Here is a 21336-nt window from a genome sequence, read left to right on the forward strand (position 1 = left end):
CTCACAGACCGGGAAATCTCATTGGATTTGCAGAGGGAAGCAGTCTGTGCAGTATGTTTTCTAGAGCAAAAATGGTGGTTGTTTTCAGATAATGATTTTCCAAAATACCCATGGGCATGAAGGAATAGTGTGTGTTACAGCAGTTATTTTATGAGGCATGATTCGTCTCACTAATCCAAAGACCTGTTGGTTCATGTATTTGGGTAGTGTGCCTAATGCTTAAAAGCTCTTAATGTTCTCTCCAAGTGCTGTTATAAAAAGCTTCTCTTGAGGAGCAAGTTGTTAGTGGTTACTCTTAATCCCAGAGGCAGTGAAGCCCCTAACGTAAATATACATACGTATGTATGTCAACTGGGAAAGAGTTTGTCATCATGATTTTAAAGTGTTGCTTGCATAGCAAACAAAACACTTCGGAATTTTATTCTTGTAGAGCATATACAATGAAGACCAAATCCAGAGCCCTCAGGAGCTCATGGCAGTTGGTAATTCAGGGTTACTCATGCATTCAGGTTGAGTTTATTAAGGAGCTTGCTGCAGCAGATATTCCTATACCTTGCCAGATCTGTTAATATCCTTTTCTTATTTTTCCTTGATACATTGGCATGTACGGCAGGAAAACGTGTCTTTAAATTGTAGGTCACACTTACAGCTTCCCTGTTGGCCGGCTGCCGGAAGATGTCTCCGTCGGCATGTTCCCAGGATAACTCCCCATCTCCTGGACACGAAGCAGAGTAGTATCAGTTAGGGGAGTAACTGTGCAATGCTCGGGGATGTACCTAGGGGAAAAGTCTCACCCAGCTTTAATGCTACGTTTAAGGTGGAGGTTGCATTAGTGTGTAGAAGTGTCAGTCTGTAGTCTGACCTCCTTGTCACTAGATTCTGCAGAGAGCAAAAGGAAGATGACTTCCCAAATATCTAGCAAGCTCAGGATGAAGATTTACTACCAGATTTATGTGGCTTAGTGAGATGCTATGGGCTAGATGATTTCCAGTACCCACCAGTGTGGGTACTCAAGACAAGGAGACATAGCTTAGCTCTCTGAAAGGCTAAATGGTGTGACCTCTATCTGCTGTGTGCATAAGCACAGCTACTGTTGCTCAGTTGACAGTAACTTACCTGAGAATCGAAGCCTGAATTACATTTTTGTAGTCCCCTCTGAAGTGTATTCATTAATTAACATTTTAACATTTTATTATATATATCGGGAAAATATATGCCAGACTTTGTCCTGCAAATTTTCTACCCCATACCCCATGTCTTTTTTTTTTTTCCTTCTTATTTATGCTTCACTTCATAAAATTTGTTAATTCATGTGGAAGCCTGTGAATAACACTGCAATAAGTTACGGCAGAGTGTGAGATATTCAGCACTGTTATTTTTGAATCGGGCCAATAAAAGTAGTACAGAATAAGGCTCCTAACACCAATGACACTTGTAACAAAGCAAGGGCATTCTGACTTGTCTTTTAGAACAGAAAGGGTTTTGCTAGAGCACTTGCAATTTGTAGATTTAAGGCAGAAGTAACAAATGCTTTTGCGAATCAGTGTGAGGGGCTCGCAAAGCCAGGCTCTGGCTCCTCACAGCCAAACGTGATTCATGGAAAGGAAAGTTGGAAAGGAGAAACTCTCAGTTTCTATTTAGGAGTAGCGTCCAGCTGTTTTCTGGGTAAAGACAAGCTTCATAAATATATACATAGCTGAGCGTGAGCCACAGTGAAATTTGCAGCAGGGAAACATCAGTTCAGGCTAGGGGGAGAGTGTGGCTTTAAGAAGTTGTTAAAGACATAGTTAGAGGTGATCCTTGGTAGGACAAGCCATGGAACTTGAACTGATATCTGATTCTTGGAAAACTTGTACAAGAACAGGAGAAATCATTTAGTGTGGAGCTGACCTTGGAATTTATCCCAGCCTTGGAATTCAGATATAGGTCCAGATAAAATTGTTTTGCTAGTGGCTCCAAGCCTAGCTCTGGATGTGCCAAGCAATTAGACCAGAGCGCAGTGCTGTACCACCACAGCACGAGCCTGCTGCTCTACACGGGTGGCTCACGGCAGGGCCAGGCACAGACACAGCCTTGGGTCCTTGCCCCAGGACGGCTGCTGCTGCAGAGAAGTGTGTGATACCGCCTTGGGAGAGCCACGGTGCCGATGCAGGTGTGTTTCCAGTTCTGGGCTTAGCTGGGTTTCACTTGGTCAGATCCACCACGGACCCACTACCTTCTGGCGCACTGCGTGTTATCATTTTATCCTCTGTGCGTTTTGAGAACTTCAACTTAGGAGGAAGTTGAATCCTGACATAAATCAGCATCTGAACCACAGTGATTGAAGCCTTCTCTAGTCAGTAGGAGAGCAACAACCAGGAAAATCAGCAACTTTGAATATACTATGTTAGTATTTTTGGCCAGGCAGGGAACAGAAATTGATTCGGTTTCCTCCTCATGAGCTGTGCTGAGATCTCGATGCAAACATTTTGTTTAGGTTTGCGTTTTGTGAGAGTCACAGGGGGGAGATAAAACAGCTTAGCCCATATTGCAAAGGACAAGGTTGATTATGAGAGAAATGGCAATTTTAACATTTTAATAAGAATCAAAGGCAGTGGAATACACAAAAAACTCTGCATAAATGGAGACACTGAGTCTCCTTTACTGCATAATCCAATTTAATCTCACCTCTTATATGGAAATTCTAAAGAGCTTTTGCCTTAATAGTGACTCTCGGGCTGCAGTGACTGATTCTGCAGCATAAGGCTGGAGCATACCTAGGTCCGATACTTTGTACTTTGAAAGGCAGTTTGTTTTTTTGCAGCTGGCAGAGGTTGGTTTCAAATCCAGATCCAATAATTACCAGGGAACAGACACCAGGAATCATACGAATGGCAAGGACTTGCTTTAATTGAACTGTCAATGTAATAAATGTAAACCAATATATCACTAGATTTCACCCTGAGAAATTAGGACCATGACCTTGCCTTCCTGAGGTCAGAAAGCTTCATAAGCAGTTTATCCAGCAAACTATTTCAGGATTTGTAAAGGTGCCTCGCAGTAACGCAGCAAAGCAGCAGAGAATGAGCAATAATTTTCAGGCAAAGGAGTACTGCACAGAAATCCTCGCCCTTGCTCTGACTGAGAGGATGTCTTTATGCAGCTCACAGCATTGCCCTGCCGGGAGATTATGTCAGTTCCTGCATGGTGCCACACTTAAGCTAATTACCACTGCAACTTTGTAGGTTAACTAGTTTAGACAGCTTGCTGCTCTGACATGACTACACAGCTTCTGCTTGAGAACTTGCTCCTTCGAGGCCTACCGTAGTGTCTGTGCTGCAGACTGTGTGGACTGGGGGACTGTTAGTCTGTGTTTCTCAACAACCATAGGCAAAACTATGCAACTCACAATACAACGCTCCTTATTTTCACCATGCAATAGTCCCGAGTACAACCAAAGAGAATTCCAGAAGGACAGAGATGCAAGCAGGAAAGGTTTTCAAAGCAGCCTGGCATCGCTGCTAACAATAGAGTGGCCCTTCAGAAAACTTCAGGCACCCTTAGGTGCTTGTCCGCATCTCTGAGAGCTGGCCAGAGGTGCTTAGATACCCTAAAAGTGCTGATGCAAATGCCAGTAGTGAGATGAAATACATACACAGATATTTAGACAGGCTTTTAGACAGACATTTCGGTTTAGACGTTTGGGAAGGCTGGGAAGGCTGGCAGCATGCTTCCTTGTAATCAAGTTCTCTGTGTGCATGTTCCAAAATGCAATCACTAGTAAAATACCAACGTTAGCTGAATATAGATCGACATCTAATTTAAGCTGGAGTAATTGGTCTTACCCTCTGAGTTGAAATTCTTGTGTCTTGTATAACTCGAGCAGGTCTGGTAACTTGTCAGGTAGAAGCTCATCTTTTATTTCAAAGCTTTTCTACCCAAAGTAATGGCAGCTATTTCAGTTCATCACTTGAAGCCTTGATTTACCTCATTATGAGCATGCAGCTTTATCATCAGTGCATTCTCTCCCTGTTTCAGTTCAGGAAAACAAAGCCAGCAGTGCTGCCCTGCTGGAATGTGAGGGTTTGCTTCCCAACATGCCTTGGGTTGTGAGTAAATGGGAAACTTGTGGTGTCCTGAACCCAGTGCTGGTGCACAGACAGGGCTCGGACAGGGGAAGGAGTGCTTTCCGACGCGTGTCCTGTGGGCGGAGTAACACTTACCTCTGCAGACTGGGCAGCAGGACTCCGGAACAGAGACTGGGAAAGAGCAAGTTAATTTGGGACAAGTCTTCAGCCCACAGTACACATTTCCTTCCTGCCGGTAAAACAAGGAGCATTTAGAAGGAGGCATCAATTCATATGGTACTGTATATACATTTTTATGGTCATATTTAAATCCAGTGTAGGTGTTTACATAAATGCCACTGTAGTAGCCAAACGCAGAATATGAGACCAATGAAGAGTCTGAATAGCATTTCTTAAATTTATTGTCACGTAGAGGAAGGTTTCTTTCTTTTAAAAAATGAGGAAAAAAGCAATTGTGGGGAGAGAAAGAACTGCCATGATTGTAGGCTTAAAATCTATCTGACCTTGCTACTAAAGCCACCTGGCATAAAATTCTTCCTGCTGCTCTCCCTTTGTTGTGTCTTACCACTGAGGTGGAGGAAGAACTGAGCAGTGACTCAAACATGCAGTCACAAAGTTTGTTCAGTAGTTGGCGCCTGTTCAATTTGTAATTAATGTTGAATATGATGATAATTTGATCAGAGAAGGTCATGATACTAAAGAGCTGGTTGGATCAAGAGGGATGTTGTACTTCAGACGGGGACTGCTCAAATATGCTGGATCTGAGCTGGTGACACCTAGAACAGCTCTGTGGCCCAGGCTCAGGCTACATTGCTGCCCAGTCCCAGCCTGTGAGGCTCTTAGCAGCTCAGTCCAAATCAATCCAGGTTCAGTCCCTGATTTAGTGCTCTATTTTCCAGTCAGGTTGAGGTGAAATATTTTCACCTGCCAAGTAGCAATATTTTACCTGCTGCCTGCCTGCTGTAAGCTTACTTACAGCAGATGCTTGACAGGGTAAGCTTTGTCCACTGTGTTTGAGTAAGAGGTAGCCTGGCATTCCCCATGTGCCACGGGCTGGCTCAGAGTGCTTTTGTGAGTTTCAGCATCAATTCCCAATTCCCAGCCTCTGCTGTGTGCTGCATGTTGCATACATTTCAGTGTCACGTCTGCTAGAAAGGCCAAATGAAGCACAGACAGAGCAAGGCTCTGACAAATTACGGTACTTACTGAGCAGCTGCACTGGGCACACTGGTTTGCTTGCCTGTTTTGGAAAAGCCCCTCTGCCACAAACATTTCTCCATGATGGTAGGTGGTGCCATTGTATTCGCAGGATTTCCCAGTTACTTTGCTGCTTACTGAGAAAAGGGAGTCCTCTGGAAGCAATGGGAAAGGAACACTTCATGCAGATGTTATCGACAACGAGCAATATCACAAATACAGGGGTGGAAAAGCTTCCCTTCTCTCCCAGTTCTCCTTATTAAGGACGAGCTTTGTCATGCTGCAAAATATTTGTGATGTTCTCATGCTGCTATTTTGCTGAACTTTTGTAATTCACACTTCAAGCTGACTGTCCTGGTTAATCTTTGGATTTTGATTTGATCATCAGTGCCAGCACTGATGGCCATACCTTGTGCTGCTGCTTTTTTTCTTGCCGTGCGTGCTATAGCACTTGCTGTTAGGATGGGTAGGTGCAGTTATGTGCCTACTTGTTACATTTGCATGGCTTTTTCATGCTTTACTATAGAAGGCATTAGCACCTTTCCAGGATGATTTCTCCCTTCTTAGGACTGGCATTGTTTTATTACTGATCTGTAGTGTTGTAGCAGACAGAAATCTTAGTTACAGGTTAGCAGAGAGTACAGAGAGTACCACAGGACGTGCATAATGCTGCTTCCGTGCCGTGCACAGGCACAGCCCTTCTGGCCTACAGGAGGAGTGACACCACTGATGGCACTCCGTCAAGAGCAAAAAAGCCCCAGAATAATGGCACTACGTGCATGTTTGTGCCCAGCGGCCCTTGCACCTTGCTGCTGTTGTTGTATTCGGAATGGGCAAAGCTTTTCAAAGGCAGACCTCGAAAGGCACCCAAATGCTGATGTTTCTCTTGTATGCATTATAATGGCAGATGTGCAAATCAGTGCGTTTTGTTTGCACAACTGAGTTTATACAATGCAGTGTACAAGCTGGCAGTGCCAGTTCAACCCTGAAACCTCCTGTTCCCGCTCCAGATCATATGGCATTCTGCACCAAGTCACTCAAACTTTCTTCTTAGACTTACAGTTAAACACATCTTATGTTAGGATATTCCCTAGACTGTTTAACTCCTGAACACAAACTGTGCAAAGGGATTATGCTTTACCTATGAAGTCTAAGTCACTCGATACCTATTGGGCAGCAAATCTGGCACTAAATGCATTTATGTTTACATGAGTTTAGCATCCCAGCATGGGAAGAGGCATTTTGAACAAGAGCTCTAAGGAAGTAACAGTGGAGTGTTTGTTCTCTGGAGCCAGAATCACTGCAGATTTCTAGGAATGCAGCTGAAATTTCAAGCAGTGGGTTTGGGCTTTCATGTAAAAGAAACCTGACCCCAAAATTCAGATTTTGCTGTAGGCCCCTTCATTATCAATCAGATTTTTTTTATGAGACCATGAGACCACAGAACACAGTTGTTCTCGGCAGGTAGCTCGAGTGAAAGAGCAGTTTTCTGGTGATATGCACTGGCATTAAACAGTGACATTTAGAGTTTTCTATAAAAGCATGTACTTTGTTATGTTGGCTTCATCAAATCTTAACGACCTTTTGAACTGTAAATATCAAATCTGACTGTGGAACATACACATATGGTATGTTTCAAATACTTCAGTATTTGAAAATCTAGTGGGTCAGCAAAGAACCTTCTGCCAGAGAATGGCAGGAATTAGCCTTTTAGCGCCCATTTAGGGTCCCATGCTTGGTATTTAATTTCTTTTCATGAGACAGACGTGGTGTTTGCACTTCCTCTTTTGAAGTGCACTCTGCACTTTCTATGTGGTTTGCTAGTAATGCACATTCTGGAATAGCAACGTATATGTTCCAATTGAGGCACAGCCTTGAAAAGTCATCAGCAAAAGATTCAAGTGACAAATTCAGCTACTGTCCCATCAGGCCTAAATATTGGAAAGCACAAATAAAGAGGCACTTTTCAGCACTGTGCCACCTGCCCCGAGTTATGTCACCATCAGTTCTTGGCCTTTCCAAGAGTGACCTCCTGGAAAGCAGAAAAAGGGATTACCAAACCCTTAGTTATGCCCCTGCACCTGGGGCAACTGGAAGAGCAGTAGAACTGGAAAGAAAATGAAAGGAGAATGCAGATGGTTCTTGTCTGGATATGAGGGCCTGTTCATGCAGCCTCTGCAGGGCATTGCTGTGCCCAGGTAGGATGCCTGTCCGAAGACAGTGTTCTTGTGGTCTGTTGCTTGCAAAGGCTCAGGCTTCAATGACTCATCCAGACTCTTCAGCATATTGGATAAAGACAGCAAATTTTACTGAGATTTTACCTTGTATATGCCACATTGCTCAGATCACTATGAAATCTCCAAAAGCCTTTAATAAAAGCTTTCCAATAAGGGAAGGAGAATGGGGAAACTTTTATTTAAATAATTAAATTTACCTCCTTATCCATGAGACTGTTGAACTGTTGTAGGGTTCCTATAGGATTACAGGGTAGCAGCAGATCAGCCCTGGCATGTGACTGCAGAGACACAATGCTGGGTGAGACAACCATTGCTGCCTTTCTAACTTGAAAGGAAGGTGAGCAGCAGAGGGAAAAAAACAATTTTCTTATATAGCCAACGCTCACTCTGATTCTGACTTCTGCCTTGGTTTCCAACACTGCCAGGTTAAATGATCACAAGAAATCTCCTAACCAGATTAGGAAGAAGGTCCTTTAGACCACTGCATTATTCAAGGAGGAAGAAGACATCTGGCAATAAGATGGCTTGCTCTGGACCAGCATGGGCTAGCAGCTCAAGGTGTGCTGCTGCATTTTTTGCTTAATATTAGGGTCTACAGAGAATGTAGATGTAATAATATCTGTAATTCTAATTACTATTACTAATATTACTAATTACTATTACTATATTACTAATTACCTAATAACTGTAATTCTCTCTCTGAGGCCCTTGCATGTATGACATAGACGGGGTAGGAAACAGAGACTCTTAGAAATGTACCTGAAAATGAGGCGGGCTGGCCACCTGAGATCAGCAGGGCACCAGGGGGGACACAGTGCAATTGTTCACTTTAGCTGGGAATGAAACTATTTGTTCCAGGAAGATCTTCCAGTAACAAGACATCAAGGGACTGTGCCTTTCTCAACTGTGATGCAGATGCTAGTAAAGAACAGCTTTTCTTTTAAATGGATCTACCGATAGCCTTGCTTGGCCAACAGTAGTAGGTGGTGGCAGTAAGTAGTTTTGTTCATCTGTATTTCTTTCAAGGTTGATCATGGAACTTAGGCCTATAACAACTGAGTCATACTGGACAGCCCAAAACACATGTATGCCTGCCTGTCTGTGGAATGTGGGATGCAATTCTATTGCTATTTTGATGTAATAATTATAAGAAAAGTCAGTTTCAGTTACAGGGAATAAGACCATGTTTTAGGTCCCTGATGCTGCTGCACAAACCTGTGTATGGGATTATCTGCTAGCACGTTCAGTGACTGGGGCTATTTGGTTGCATAAAACAAGTTTGGAAGAAGTTTTCAGATCAAGATCTGAAAGAGATGACTCTTACTGCAAAAAAATACAGACAATCATATATTGGAGACAGCACATTGAAGAGTGCAGCTGATCCCCTCCAAATGCAGCATCTGTCAGAAACTGGAAGGAAGCTTTGTTTCTATTGCATGCCTACATCTACTGCTGGAGAGAGGAGGCAGCATGTGAGTAACTTTCTACAACTAGGACTTGCCTTGGTTTCTTTTCCAGTGCTCTTTAAATCACGGCTAATTAGAGGAGCTCAAACTCCCTCATCTTCTCTTGCAGAATGTGAAATTACAGTCACTTCATATTGCTTTAATAACTGCCACGTTTGAACTAGGAAAAATCTTGACATTAATGTTGATACCAGCATGCATTACGCTGTGCCTCGGTAAAGATATGTTAGAACTGGATTAATTAACTGCAAACATCCTGCATTGCTCAAAGCCCTATTTGTAAACCTTGTTTTCTAATCAGCATTGTTCCTAAAGCTTTATCTGGCATTTTAATGGTGCTGACTAACATTGCTTTAATTAGCCACCTCTGTAAAGTACCAGGCAAACCATCTGTGTGAATCCTTCTAATTAACTGGGTTCGATCTGAGCTTTTCTTTCTGGCATTCATAGCGTGTCAGTGGAAGCAATATAAAACATGCAGGGTAAAGGTGTTATAGCATCAATGGAAAAGGAAGTATCTTTGTTTCTGGGGTTGCTATTTATTTGCTAAGGGCTCTGACATCAATACAGAAATTGACAGGCCCTGCTTGCATCTGACAAGGATTTTAGTGGGACCGAGATAAGACCATGAGTTAGTAACATGGGTAGTGCTGACATATCACAATTTTAGCATTAGGCAATGGCAGGGAGCTATGATGTGCAACCGAGGCTTAGCACGTGACTTGCTGTGGGTTTGAATTTACCCTGTAAGTATCTTTAAAGGCTGGATCTGGGTGAAGGTTTCAGGTTTTGCAAGCAGACAACACAATACAACTGCATCAAAAATTGATTAGCTTCAAAAATTCAAGTTTTTAAAAAAAGCAATTGGAGGTTGCAGTGACTATGCTTGAGTTCTTATATCCCAGCACGCCTCTTTTCCAAACGGGGGGCTCTCTCCAGCTTGTGTTGTCCACCTAGGCTGTTTTTCACTGGTGTGCCATACACACACAGTAAATTCTGGCCTCAGTGAAGCTAACAGAAAGATTTTCCTCAGGATCCAGCCTAGGTGCTTGCTGTAACTCTGCTTTTTAAGGTTATGTTTGGGGAGATGGCAGCCTGTACTGGGAGGAACTGTGGATCTACAAAACCATGGTTTTCTATCAGTCCAGATCTATGGTACAGCCTGATACAGAAGTTCACTCAGAACTGGAACTGCATGTTGCTATAGTTCACTTGTCCTCTAACCTAGTGTCCATTTGATAGGAGCGTGAAGAAACAGTATGGCAAGAAGTTTTCCATGAAGGGATGCTTGAAGTTTGCCATGAAGTGCAGTGTTAATGCTTTTCTGACAGTCTCTGACACAACAGCTAGATATGAATTTGATAAACCACAAGTGTTTTACCGAAATCTTCTGGCTCTACGGAATCTACTCGTCACAGATTTTTCATGGAAACCTGCGTGCGTTCACAGTGTCTGCCCATGGCTTGGGGTTTCCTGGAAACAAGCTTTGAGGGCAGCCATACGACGTGCACAGACCCTGGCCAAGAACTCTGGGGGCTTCGTGGCTGCCGGAGCCTCCAGTCTCCTGGGAGCGACAGAACGGTGTCACGTGGATCACAGTCAGTTTTGGAAACAACATCCTTTAGCTTCCTCTGTTTGCAACTGTTTTTCTTCCTGGATTGTTACAAAAGCTTGTTCCTGAGATGCTTTACCCTTACTTGGATATGAAGCAGAAGAGCATCAGTTATCTGCAGCTAATCCCTTGAATAGCTTAGACAAATTCCACTGAGAGTTCCTGCTATTTGAATCAGTGGCAACTTCGCTGAAAGTATTTCTGTGTAGACAGTGAGAAACACTAACTGGAGATGGGCAAACTGGCCTTTTGGGCAATGTTCCTGTAGGGTCACTTCCTTGAGGTTTCAGGATCCAGGCCTTACTACAGTCAGTGAAGTGTGCAACGTGGATCCTTCTGTACATAAAGGTACATGTGCTGGCAAACAAACCAGCTAACAAACTGGCAAAACCACCGCATAGTCATGGCATGATAATCAGTAAACTATTTCTGCTATTTCTACCTTCAAGACAGAAAAGCCAGTTGCTTTTTGGATGGCCTTTGCCATTGTGGACAATGAGACCAAGAATCTTTGCTTTCTTCAAATTGTGCTGAGTTTTACTGATCTGCAACCAGTAACAGATCAAAGTGGTAACTGAGTGTGTTCCCAGAGTGGAGGATGTACAAATTAGGCAAGGAAGGTGTGTAGGCAAAACTAAGGCCTCTGCACGGTAGGACCCTGCACAGCACCCCAGGAAGGGTCTCTAGGTTTTTATTGCATCTCTATGAGATTCTTTCTTGTACAATATTCTGCCTGTTCTTGTTAGTACTTTCCTTAACACTCTCACTATTGCTTATTTTAGTATCAGAACATCTGGCAAGGATCATTTTTAAAAAATCCTACAGGCTCTTGGCTTGCTGACTTAGAAACTATTTTTAAACTGCAACGTTCAGAGTCACCTAGTGTCATTTACAGAAAAAGATGGGCTTTTAACATCAAGCAGAAATGCTAGGCGCTCAGCCTGGCTTGGTTTTCGCAGTTTGTCTGTTTTATTAACCACCCTTATAAAAACAACCAAGTGCTAAACAATCTGAAATTAATCATGAGGTTTAAAGCCTTAAGAAACTTACCATACTGGGAACTGTTCTGCAGATAGTCTCTCCGCTCCTCTATAACTAGGCAGATGATAGATTATGAATTTCAATCCAGAGTGGATTTTATAAAACATGCTTTCTGAATCAGCACGGAGCATAAGTACGTACAGACCAAGAGAATGTGGACTTTTTCTGGAGCCCTATTCACTAGTCAAGCAATTTTATCCTGTTGTAATTCAGGAGCAACTGTTTGCATTGACATCTCTCCTGCATAATCACTTGCATTCCCAGTGAACTCAACTGGAAGAGTCAGTTTAGTTGATAAAAAGGGTATTTCACAGCTCTCTAGGATGCACGTTGGTGCAGGAAACTGTCTTTGGACACCAGCTATGTGGTCATCTCACGTGGTGCTTCTGTACAGAAACCAGTCACCCCAAATTGCAACATATTACTTGCCTTGACATTTAAAATTGGCGTAATAATTGCAGGACAACTATTCAGAAGCAACACTCAAAGAACAATTATGAAGGTCCTTAGTCAAAATGAAACAATTCTTGGAAGTGTGCCGGGCACAAACATATCTAATGCCAAAGGGGAGCGGGACTAGCATGAAAGAGCACTTCTCCCGGTTTTGCTTATTAAAAAATACATGAAATGTGAATCAGCTTAGGTTGGACACCCTGCCCAACAGAGTGGATGGCACGTAGATGACCTTAGATCTGTTTTTGTAACACTGCTTGCTTGTGTAGGAGTTGCACGTACCCCTAGGCTTCTTTGATAAAAATTTATTGTTAATTCTCCACCTCCATGGAGTCCAGGCCATTTCCCTACAAGCAGAATCGTTCTGTAGGGTAACTTACACAAATGGCAGTAGAAAGAGAGATGTAAGGATGATTGTTGTTTATTGAGTCTTTTTATTGGTGGTTTTTATAGCAATTTTAAGGGCTAACACAGTGTTCTCCAGGTGCCACTGTGAAGGACAAATCCTAGGTGGCCCCAAAATACTCGCTGAAGTAGCTTGGAATAACAGTAATGGGATAAATTATTCACATGCTGAAAAGTGCATTTCTGGATCAAGTCCTGCAGGTGAAGTTGCAACTTACGAAGTGTGCTGAAAAAAATCCAGGCAGCGATATGGAACAAGAAGCCAATTAGCACTGACTGCAATTCGTGCTAGGAGGTACAAGCATCAGTGCAAGGAGGACAGAGTTGCAGATAAGCCATTGGAAGCCTTCCTTACGCTACACACCTTGTTACCTCTCCAGCTCTCTTCCACTGCTCCCAGAATGTGGGTTACAATAGCCAGAGGCCTCGCACAGTACAAAAAATGCAGTGTTTTCCTATACCACTGAAATGTGTTTTTAACATGGGCTGTCACCCACAGAGGCTGTTCATCTGTCTCAGGATGGATTTCGCCCTCTGGTTTTATACTACCCCAAAGTAGCTCGCCTGAGTAGTCCCTCGTGGCTATAGCTCTGTCGTGGGCCAGACACCCGCAGAGCAGGAGGTGTGCCCCCCACGCCGACTTCCAGCTTTTATCTGAAAGCAGAGCTGGGACTGGCAGCAGGAAAAACAGTTCTTGTATCTTGTTTTGGAGTTTCTGGTGCAGTGTTAAAGCTTTAAGGGTGCTAACATGCCTAAGGTGCCACCTCGCACACGGTGAACAGCCCCTTTTCCACCCCAGCCTGGGTTAGCCCGTTTCTTTCCAATGGGTCCCAGTGAAGCCAAGGAGTGACCTCTCCAATGAATTCTCTTCAGTGAATAACTCTGGAGAGGGGGACTCTACGCAAACAAGGTGTCACATTTTAATTTCTATTTAGGGGCTGCAATATTGAAAACTAATTCAAAGCACATGAGCCGTGCTTTGGTTCAAAACATTTCCCTTTGGCAGGTAATGGTTTCACCTCGTGCAGGAGAAACTGAGCTAAGAGGAAGGTTCTGAAAGATGAGGTGGTACAGTTCATTCTGGACGGTGTACCAGTAACGCCCTGTGGCATTCATACACGGGGAAGCAATAGTGAGTGATACATTAGGATCAGACTGGATGGCAGTGGGTTTTGACCCTCTTTGTAGTTGGGCATGCTTGCTGTGCACTGACTGACATGGTTTCTCTTTCCATGGCACCAAGGACACGTACATGGCTGCATGTTTCAATCCTCTGCCATCCTGATGTAGGGAAAAGAAACACAAAGCGAGAAAATCCAATCACTTGGAAGATCGCTTTGTGAGGGGACCTGTGCTAAGCTCCTCGCTCCAGCTTTAAAATGATGCGTGCCTCTTCTCATGGCTGAACAGCCTTCCTGACAGCTGGATAGGCATGTATAGCTGTCAGCAACCCTGCAGCTGCTCCGATTCACAGTATCTGAACCAGCATCGTGTCACCTGAGGAATCAGAGCTCTGAAAAAGCGGTAATGAGTACTTCGACTCCTGCTGCCTTGGTGTCTGTTTCAAGGGGTTCAGCCAAAGCTCTTGCCAGGCTTGGAAGGATGCTAAGTGCTAGTGACATTCCAAGTAGAAGATAAAGAAACCTGCCTCCAGGCAGAAATCCTCTGTGCTAGGCCCTTCCCTCTACTACACACAAGCCAATGGAATATGGTTATTATATTTAAGACAGCTATTCAGTATGAGACACATGCTTGGACTGGAGGAATGAATATGCGTTGATAATCTGATCCTTACAAATTCAGAACAGAGCCTAAGACTTGAAGAGGTGAGGGAGGCATCCTGCAGAAAGAGATTATAGAGCTTGCTAGAATGACAGGCAGATTTTAGACACAGTTATGTTGAATAAATCTGGAACAACTCTGTTGATAGGACTAACCCTGATGCTGTGTGTTTTAAACTGTATTTTTTAAGATATTCTCTTCAAAAAAAATCCTAATGTTTATATGGGGAAAAGATCACATAAATAATATTCCTCTGTGTTTATGCAGTGCATTTCATTCACAAATAGCAGTGCTTTTATATAGCACAGAGCACTTGTCTATTTTCCTGTAGCCCCAGTGAAACTAAGGTACAGTAGGTTTGCTTTGTACCCAGAGATCCACTTAATGTTTATCTTCTGAGCCATTTGTGCCAGGAAGGCCTGTGCAAAGAAAGATACAGCTGGAAATGTGGATGTCCTCGTTCTGCCAGTGTGGTTCATTTCCCCAAAAAAGCTTTTAGTGCAAGAGACATTCCCTGGTCATATCCTGGCCACCTTAGCATGCGTGTACTGTGGCTTCTTGGTGAGTGAGAGCCAATTGCAGAGTGGAGAAAGAAACCAGAGAAGACGGGAATCTCTGTTCAACAAGGCCAAGTGCCGGGTCCTCCACCTGGGGTGCAATAACCCCAAGCAGCGCTACAGGCTGGGAGAGGAATGGTTGGAGAGCTGCCAGGCAGAGAAGGACCTGGGAGTGATGGTGGATAGTCGGCTGAATATGAGCCAGCAGTGTGCTCAGGTGGCCAAGAAGGCCAACGGCATCCTGGCTTGTATCAGGAACAGCGTGACCAGCAGGGCTAGGGAGGTGATCGTCCCCCTGTACTCAGCTCTGGTGAGGCCGCACCTCGAGTACTGTGTTCAGTTTTGGGCCCCTCGCTACAAGAAGGACATGGAGGTGCTTGAGCGGGTGCAGAGAAGGGCGACGAAGCTGGTGAGGGGCCTGGAGAACAAGTCCTACGAGGAGCGGCTGAGGGAGCTGGGCTTGTTCAGCCTGGAGAAGAGGAGGCTCAGGGGTGACCTTATCGCTCTCTATGGGTACCTCAAGGGAGGCTGTAGCGAGGTGGGGGTTGGCCTGTTCTCTCACGTGCCTGGTGACAGCACGAGGGGGAATGGGCTTAAGTTGAGCCAGGGGAGTTTTAGGCTGGATGTTAGGAAGAACTTCTTTACTGAGAGGGTTGTGAGGCATTGGAACAGGCTGCCCAGGGAATTGGTGGAGTCACCATCCCTGGAGGTCTTTAAAAGACGTTTAGATGTAGAGCTTAGGGATATGGTTTAGTGGAGGACTGGTCAGTGTTAGGTCAGAGGTTGGACTCGGTGATCTTGGAGCTCTCTTCCAACCTAGATGAGTCTGCGATTCTGATTCTGTTATTATGGGCAGCATGGGATGCTGTGGAACACAAGTGTCATGGTGACCTGGGATAATGCATGCTCTTTTTTCCCCCCAGAAATTTGCCAAACTTCCCTCAGCATCTGTGGAGGCCTCTTGCATATATTTGCCTCAGAAAGCACAAAACCTGTCAGCACTACAGCTACCTGACCTGCTGCTCATGCAGCTTCAGGCCTGGACAACTAACCTGAGCCCCAAGTGCCATCAGTGCGCGGTGGGACAAACTGCTACTGCAAGGTCAAAACCACCAGCTGCTGACACAGCAAATGTTTGTACCACTGTCATGTCAAGAGAGGTAAAGAACACAAACACTGTAAAGCTATTTTATCACCAGAACTGAATCCTGACCCATCATCTGATGAGAATTCAGGAACCTCAGGGAGAGAAAACTGCAGGGCTATCATCTATCACCTAGCTATACAAAATATCTTTTCTGGCCAGAGGTTCTTAGGGGATTACAGCAGAGCAGAAGAGAGCAAATTGATTTCTTTCTTATCAAAAATTCCTTTGCTTAATTTCTTCCCTGTACCTTTGTTTCCGCTCTCCATGAATGTGTCACCTCAAGGTCTGATCTGAAGTGCATTGAACTAAAGAGATTTGGAACCTGGCCCAAACACCTACTCCGTGTGGCACAGTGTAAAGGCAGTTTCCTCTTTCATCTTCTGTCTCATATTTCTAGCATGCTCCTTAGCATTTCTAGAGAGGGGACTGTATCACAGTCAATAACTGCATCTGTTTTCATAGAAGTCTTAGTCCAAAAACTATCAAATCTAATGGAAAAGTGTTGATTGACTGCAGTGAGCTGTGGATCAGCCTGCGGTCCATCTGCATTTAGCCTGGTCCCTCGCTCATGCGTTACAGTGGAACTTCTTATAAATCTGTGATTTAAAGAGACATAGATGATGTGTGAAGGTCCCTCTAAAAAACAACAAAAACAGAGCAGCGATGATGTTTTTAAAGCAGTGGCTGAGGCTGACAATAAATTCGGATTGAAAAGTTGTTCACTATCCAAAAACTGCAAACACAAGTTCTAAACAAAATCCATATGTGCCTCTCGGAGGTGCAGGTGACAAAGATATTGTGCCGCAAAATGCTTTACATTAAAATAGCTTCAAGGACTGTGTTAAGCTCTAAAAACTCCGAGGTAATTCAGAGTTAATCACAACAGCTAGTCTTTAATATGATCAGATGGGAGAAAGTGTATGAAACTCGTTGCTTGAAGGAACTAGTAGCACCTTATCTAGACACCATGAACTTTCATACAGATTCAAGGCAAAGACGCAGTTTGAGTTGAAACCCCCAAAAGGCTGTTGGTTGTTTTTGAGCTTTCTAGGGCTAAAGTCAAGGTCTTCACATTATTTTAATATATTTTCTGCAGCTCAATTTCCTGTGTTTTCTTTTATAGTGGCATAAAAAAATGCCCAGCAAAACTCTGAAGGAGTCATAAAACACTTTCTAAGTTGCTCCATTTTAATTCCTGGTTTAAGGTTGAACTTATCTGAATCTATCTGTCCCTTTCCCAGCCAAGGAAACAAATGGAATTAAGCTTTGCTGCACTTAGAATCCTTTCTGAAGTATCTTTGAAGCTCTTGGAAGTTGTCTTGGAAAACTTTTGAGCAGCCTACTCTATGCTATCATGTCAGTCCAAAGAATGGAAGTTCTAGTCCCGTCATCCGTGTGTACTGACACATATTTTTTTCAGTGCATTTTTGATGCTGATTTACAGATAGATTGTTTGAATTTTTAATGTTCAAAGAAACAGAACGGGAACAAGTGCTAACCTCAACCTGGCTGTTAGAGCAAGCATTCCGTATGAAGCTACTAACAAAGGGAAATTACAAACCAAACTATGTTACGTGAGCCTGGGTCAATAGGAAGAAATTAGGCGTCTCCCAAGAATGCCTATATCGTTATATTTCCAAATCAAATAAGCAGTTTATGTGAACTATCTGGCAGTTACCCACTGGTGGGACCATGCAAAAACCAGATCATCTCACTAATCTCTGGCACTGTGCAGCATTCTGTGAGTCCTTCAAATTCCAGATGTGAACATCCAACTGGTTGGTGTATGTGAAGGAACCATCCACGAGCATGGCTCTGCAATATCCCGGTACCTCCACAGGAACCAAATGCAGGCTGGAGAAACTTGAGAATTGCTCTTATTGCTAGATAATAGTATGGATTTCTCCAGTTATTGCTCTCAGCTGCTGTGTATGTTGGCATAGAGATTCTGCAGCCTTCTGTAGTGTGGCTGCCGAGCGGTTGGGTCACAGGTTATTTCTGATTTCTTTTTTATCGTCCGTAAAAGAGGTGGCAGTGAAGGCCGTGGTGGAGCTACAGGGCCTGCAGGCAGTGTAAAAGTGTGGGTTAAAGATCTTAAGATATTTGGATTCTGAGGCAAAGTAACAAGGGATGGCAGAGGTGAACACTGAAGGGGAGCTGAGTATGGAGTGTTTCTCCCCTGAACTGAAGCTCATGTCAGACATGTGACATGATGCTTAGAAGTAGACAGGATGCTGAGAACATGGCCAGCTCTAAAATCTGAGGTGTGCCTGTAGTGCCCAAATCATATTTCTGTCAATTGACTGTTCCTGAAGTGCCAGTTGTCTATTCCTTGGTGCCAGCAAAACACTCCTAGTAGGACTCACTGCTAAGGTGGCTATGAATCCATCACATACCAGACATCACTTACAGAATATATAAATATTCTGTGGATTTCAAATGTTCAAGATTTTCAGGAGTCTAACTTTTTTGTTGTCTGTCAGAGAATTCAGCTGCTTCCTACCTGTGGACAACGTTGTATGAGGAAAGAATAAAACCTGCAGGACTTTCAGGTATTGCAGCTGATTCAATGATGTCAATTATTCCGTATGTTTCCCCACTCTTGTATTCCAACAGTAATTCTACACAAATCTCTTTCTGCATACTGAGTTTTCTTTTTCCTCACTTTTTTAGCACTGTGTTTTGTATGGAGCCACTTCTAGGGACTTTCAGCTGTACCTGTGGTGCACTACTCCATCACTGGCAGATTGGACTTTGTAGGTGACACTTCGGTCTGATGTTGGAACTCCTCCAATCCTAATGGCCGGTGTGATGCAATAGTTGAGCTACATGTATGTGAAACCTCTGTGCCTTCCTTCCCCCCCTCCCCAAACATTCATGAAGTAGATTGTTTTTTTCTGAACAGAGGAGTGGGAAAACTGCAACTGAGAGCCTGGGAGCCCTTGTGTGTGAGCTGGATAGAAATCAGAACGTATTCTCCAAATGCTTTGTTGTATGTGCATCCTGCAGAGGAAAACCATTCCACCAGAGCCTTCCAGCTGCCCAGGTTGAAGATTTTGGTTGTAATTCAGTGCAAGATGCACTGTACTATCCACATAGTTCTCTGTTTACATATATGATCTATATCAGGTCTAGAGGTGTTGTATGTACTCAGCATGGTGCAAGACTGAGTCTGTACAACCATCAGCACTACCAAATGCAGTGTGTTCCCTGGACTGGCTCGGCTGCTGGAAGGAACCAAGTGCAGGTAGTGCTGAGCTCCTCGCAGGCTGATTTTTCCTGCTTCTCGAGAGAGCGTTGCACTGCAGTGAGTTCTGCACTGTCCTACCTAGGTTGCTTCCAGGGTCTGAAGCAGCTAGTTCAAAGGTATGGGTATTACTAGGTCATGCTGCAGCCTACCATGCAATCATAGCCTCACATATTTTAGGTGATGTTGTCAGATCACTATTGTGAGACACCTGATTTGGTCCGTCTATGTATTTAGTCCAACTGTTTGTATAGGTACCACCTGGCATTTTGTTATTTCAATATCTAAAGAACAACGAGAAGTACATCAGAAAAGCGCTTTGAATTTGATACAGAAAAGTCATAGTACCAAAAGAGCTTAAACTCAAATGTGTTACTAATCATGAACGTTCCTGGAAGCCAGTGTGTTTAGTCGGGGCAGCAAGCTTAAAAATACTGGAGCCAGATGGGCTGATTCATACCTCAGTATGCAGCCTTATCTGCTGAGAAATCGAACCAGCAAATGGAATATGGAAACCCTTTCTCAATCCTGCAGCGTGCATTTTTACTTCTGACATCAGCATCCTCCATTTACGTATTTCAGAGTGTACTCAAAAACTTCTGACCTAAAACTAGACGCTACATGCTATGAGTCGCAATTATTCCATGTAGAAATGAAACAACTTAGAATAAATGTTCCATTTGTAAAGGAAGTAGTCCGTGGTAGTGCACAGGAGTGCCACAGAAGACAGCTGCAACTAAATGTTGAGAGCTTGTACGTGAAGTTTATTTTCACGAAAGGAGGTAGCAGGTCTCATCTGCTCTAGAGCTGATCCTGCCCTAAGAATGGTGGCAAATTCTCTCCCCAAAGCACCTCTCCTCTGATGATGCTTGCAGCATCCTGAGGTGGAAGGAAAGAATTCAAGCTCTGCTGCTGTGATCAGATGTATGATTATGGATCCAGCTGAGCCGATAACTCTTTAGCCCAGTTTAGCAATCTGACCGGAGGTTGCTAGAAGGAGTCCCAGAGCATGTGATGTCCTTTTGGATCTCACTAATCTGTGTAAAAAGGGTCCCAAGGAACGCGAAGCTAGCTTTTTGTTTTGATGCTGTGTGTGTGAAGATAAGAATCTAATTCAGATAGTAAAACAAAATAGTTGAAGGATAAGTTTTGAAAAGATGCGAAAAAGCTAGCAATGACTCTGTGGCAGAAGCTGGTGGGATGAACCGCTGGTGAAAAGTAGAAGATGTTTCATAACATATGTCTGACAACTACTTAAGATTCTTGGTAGCTGGTGCCAGGGAGACAGGATACAAACACTGCATCTCTTTGTGTCAGCAAGGCCAGTGTCACTATGGATGCGGGAGACATTAATTCCAAAGGGAGAGCAGTGCCAACTTTTCTCAAAGGAATCCCTTCAACAGCTCCTCCACTTAGGTGGTTATGAAGTTCAGTTTCCAACAAAAGTCGCTGACTCCTGGCATTACCTCTGCTTTGTTAAATAAGGAGGCAGTTATTTGGGCAGTTACGCTCTACAAGGCCTGTAGAAAAGCCAGGAGGAAGAGCCCAAAGTCACTGTGGCTAGCAGTACTCTTTTCTGAAATGTAGCTTGAAAATCGGAGGAGAAACATAAGTGACAGAACTTCATGAGTATTTACGAAAGCAGTTAGATGAATGGCTAGAGGGCCACAGCTCAGACACCTTCCATCAAAAAATAATTGGGAGAACCAGAGAAATGACATTCCTCCATAGCATGGGATGCTGCACACAAGACATTGTTTGCTGGACACACAGAAATTGAAAGCTGGCATAAGACGTATAGGAATGCTTGAAATTCCTATTCAGATCAGGCATGAACATTTACCACTGACGACAGAGCATCTGACTATGATACGCATACTCACTGCAGAAAGCAGAATGCAAATAACCCCTGAAATCACAAGAAATCCCTTGTGCTGTTTTGCCTAACATTGGTGCAGATCTATGTGAATTACAGATTCAATTAGGGGAAAAAATGAAGCTTAGTGGCAATCCTGTTTTTAATGAGCTTCCACCAGCTAGCAGCTCAACAGCCCATCATATACGTAGCACGTAGACTATACTTAGATCCTAGGAGCGGAGAGCAGATAAAGGATCACAATTCAGG

General features: G+C 43.7%; 1 protein-coding gene across 2 annotated transcripts in view; it reads right to left on the reverse strand.

The window, feature by feature from the left end:
• Positions 1-21336, reverse strand: part of CHRDL1 (chordin like 1) — a 43420-nt gene that overhangs the window by 11580 nt on the left and 10504 nt on the right. For both annotated transcript variants that reach the window (XM_032196258.1, XM_032196259.1), the window contains 3 exons: positions 5274-5419; positions 4203-4296; positions 648-715 (listed from right to left, as the gene is read on the reverse strand). In XM_032196258.1, coding sequence (XP_032052149.1) covers positions 648-715; positions 4203-4296; positions 5274-5419 — 308 coding nt within the window. The remainder of the gene's footprint in view (positions 1-647; positions 716-4202; positions 4297-5273; positions 5420-21336) is intronic.

Source organism: Aythya fuligula, chromosome 13, assembly GCF_009819795.1.
Source record: "Aythya fuligula isolate bAytFul2 chromosome 13, bAytFul2.pri, whole genome shotgun sequence".
Taxonomy (NCBI): domain Eukaryota; kingdom Metazoa; phylum Chordata; class Aves; order Anseriformes; family Anatidae; genus Aythya; species Aythya fuligula.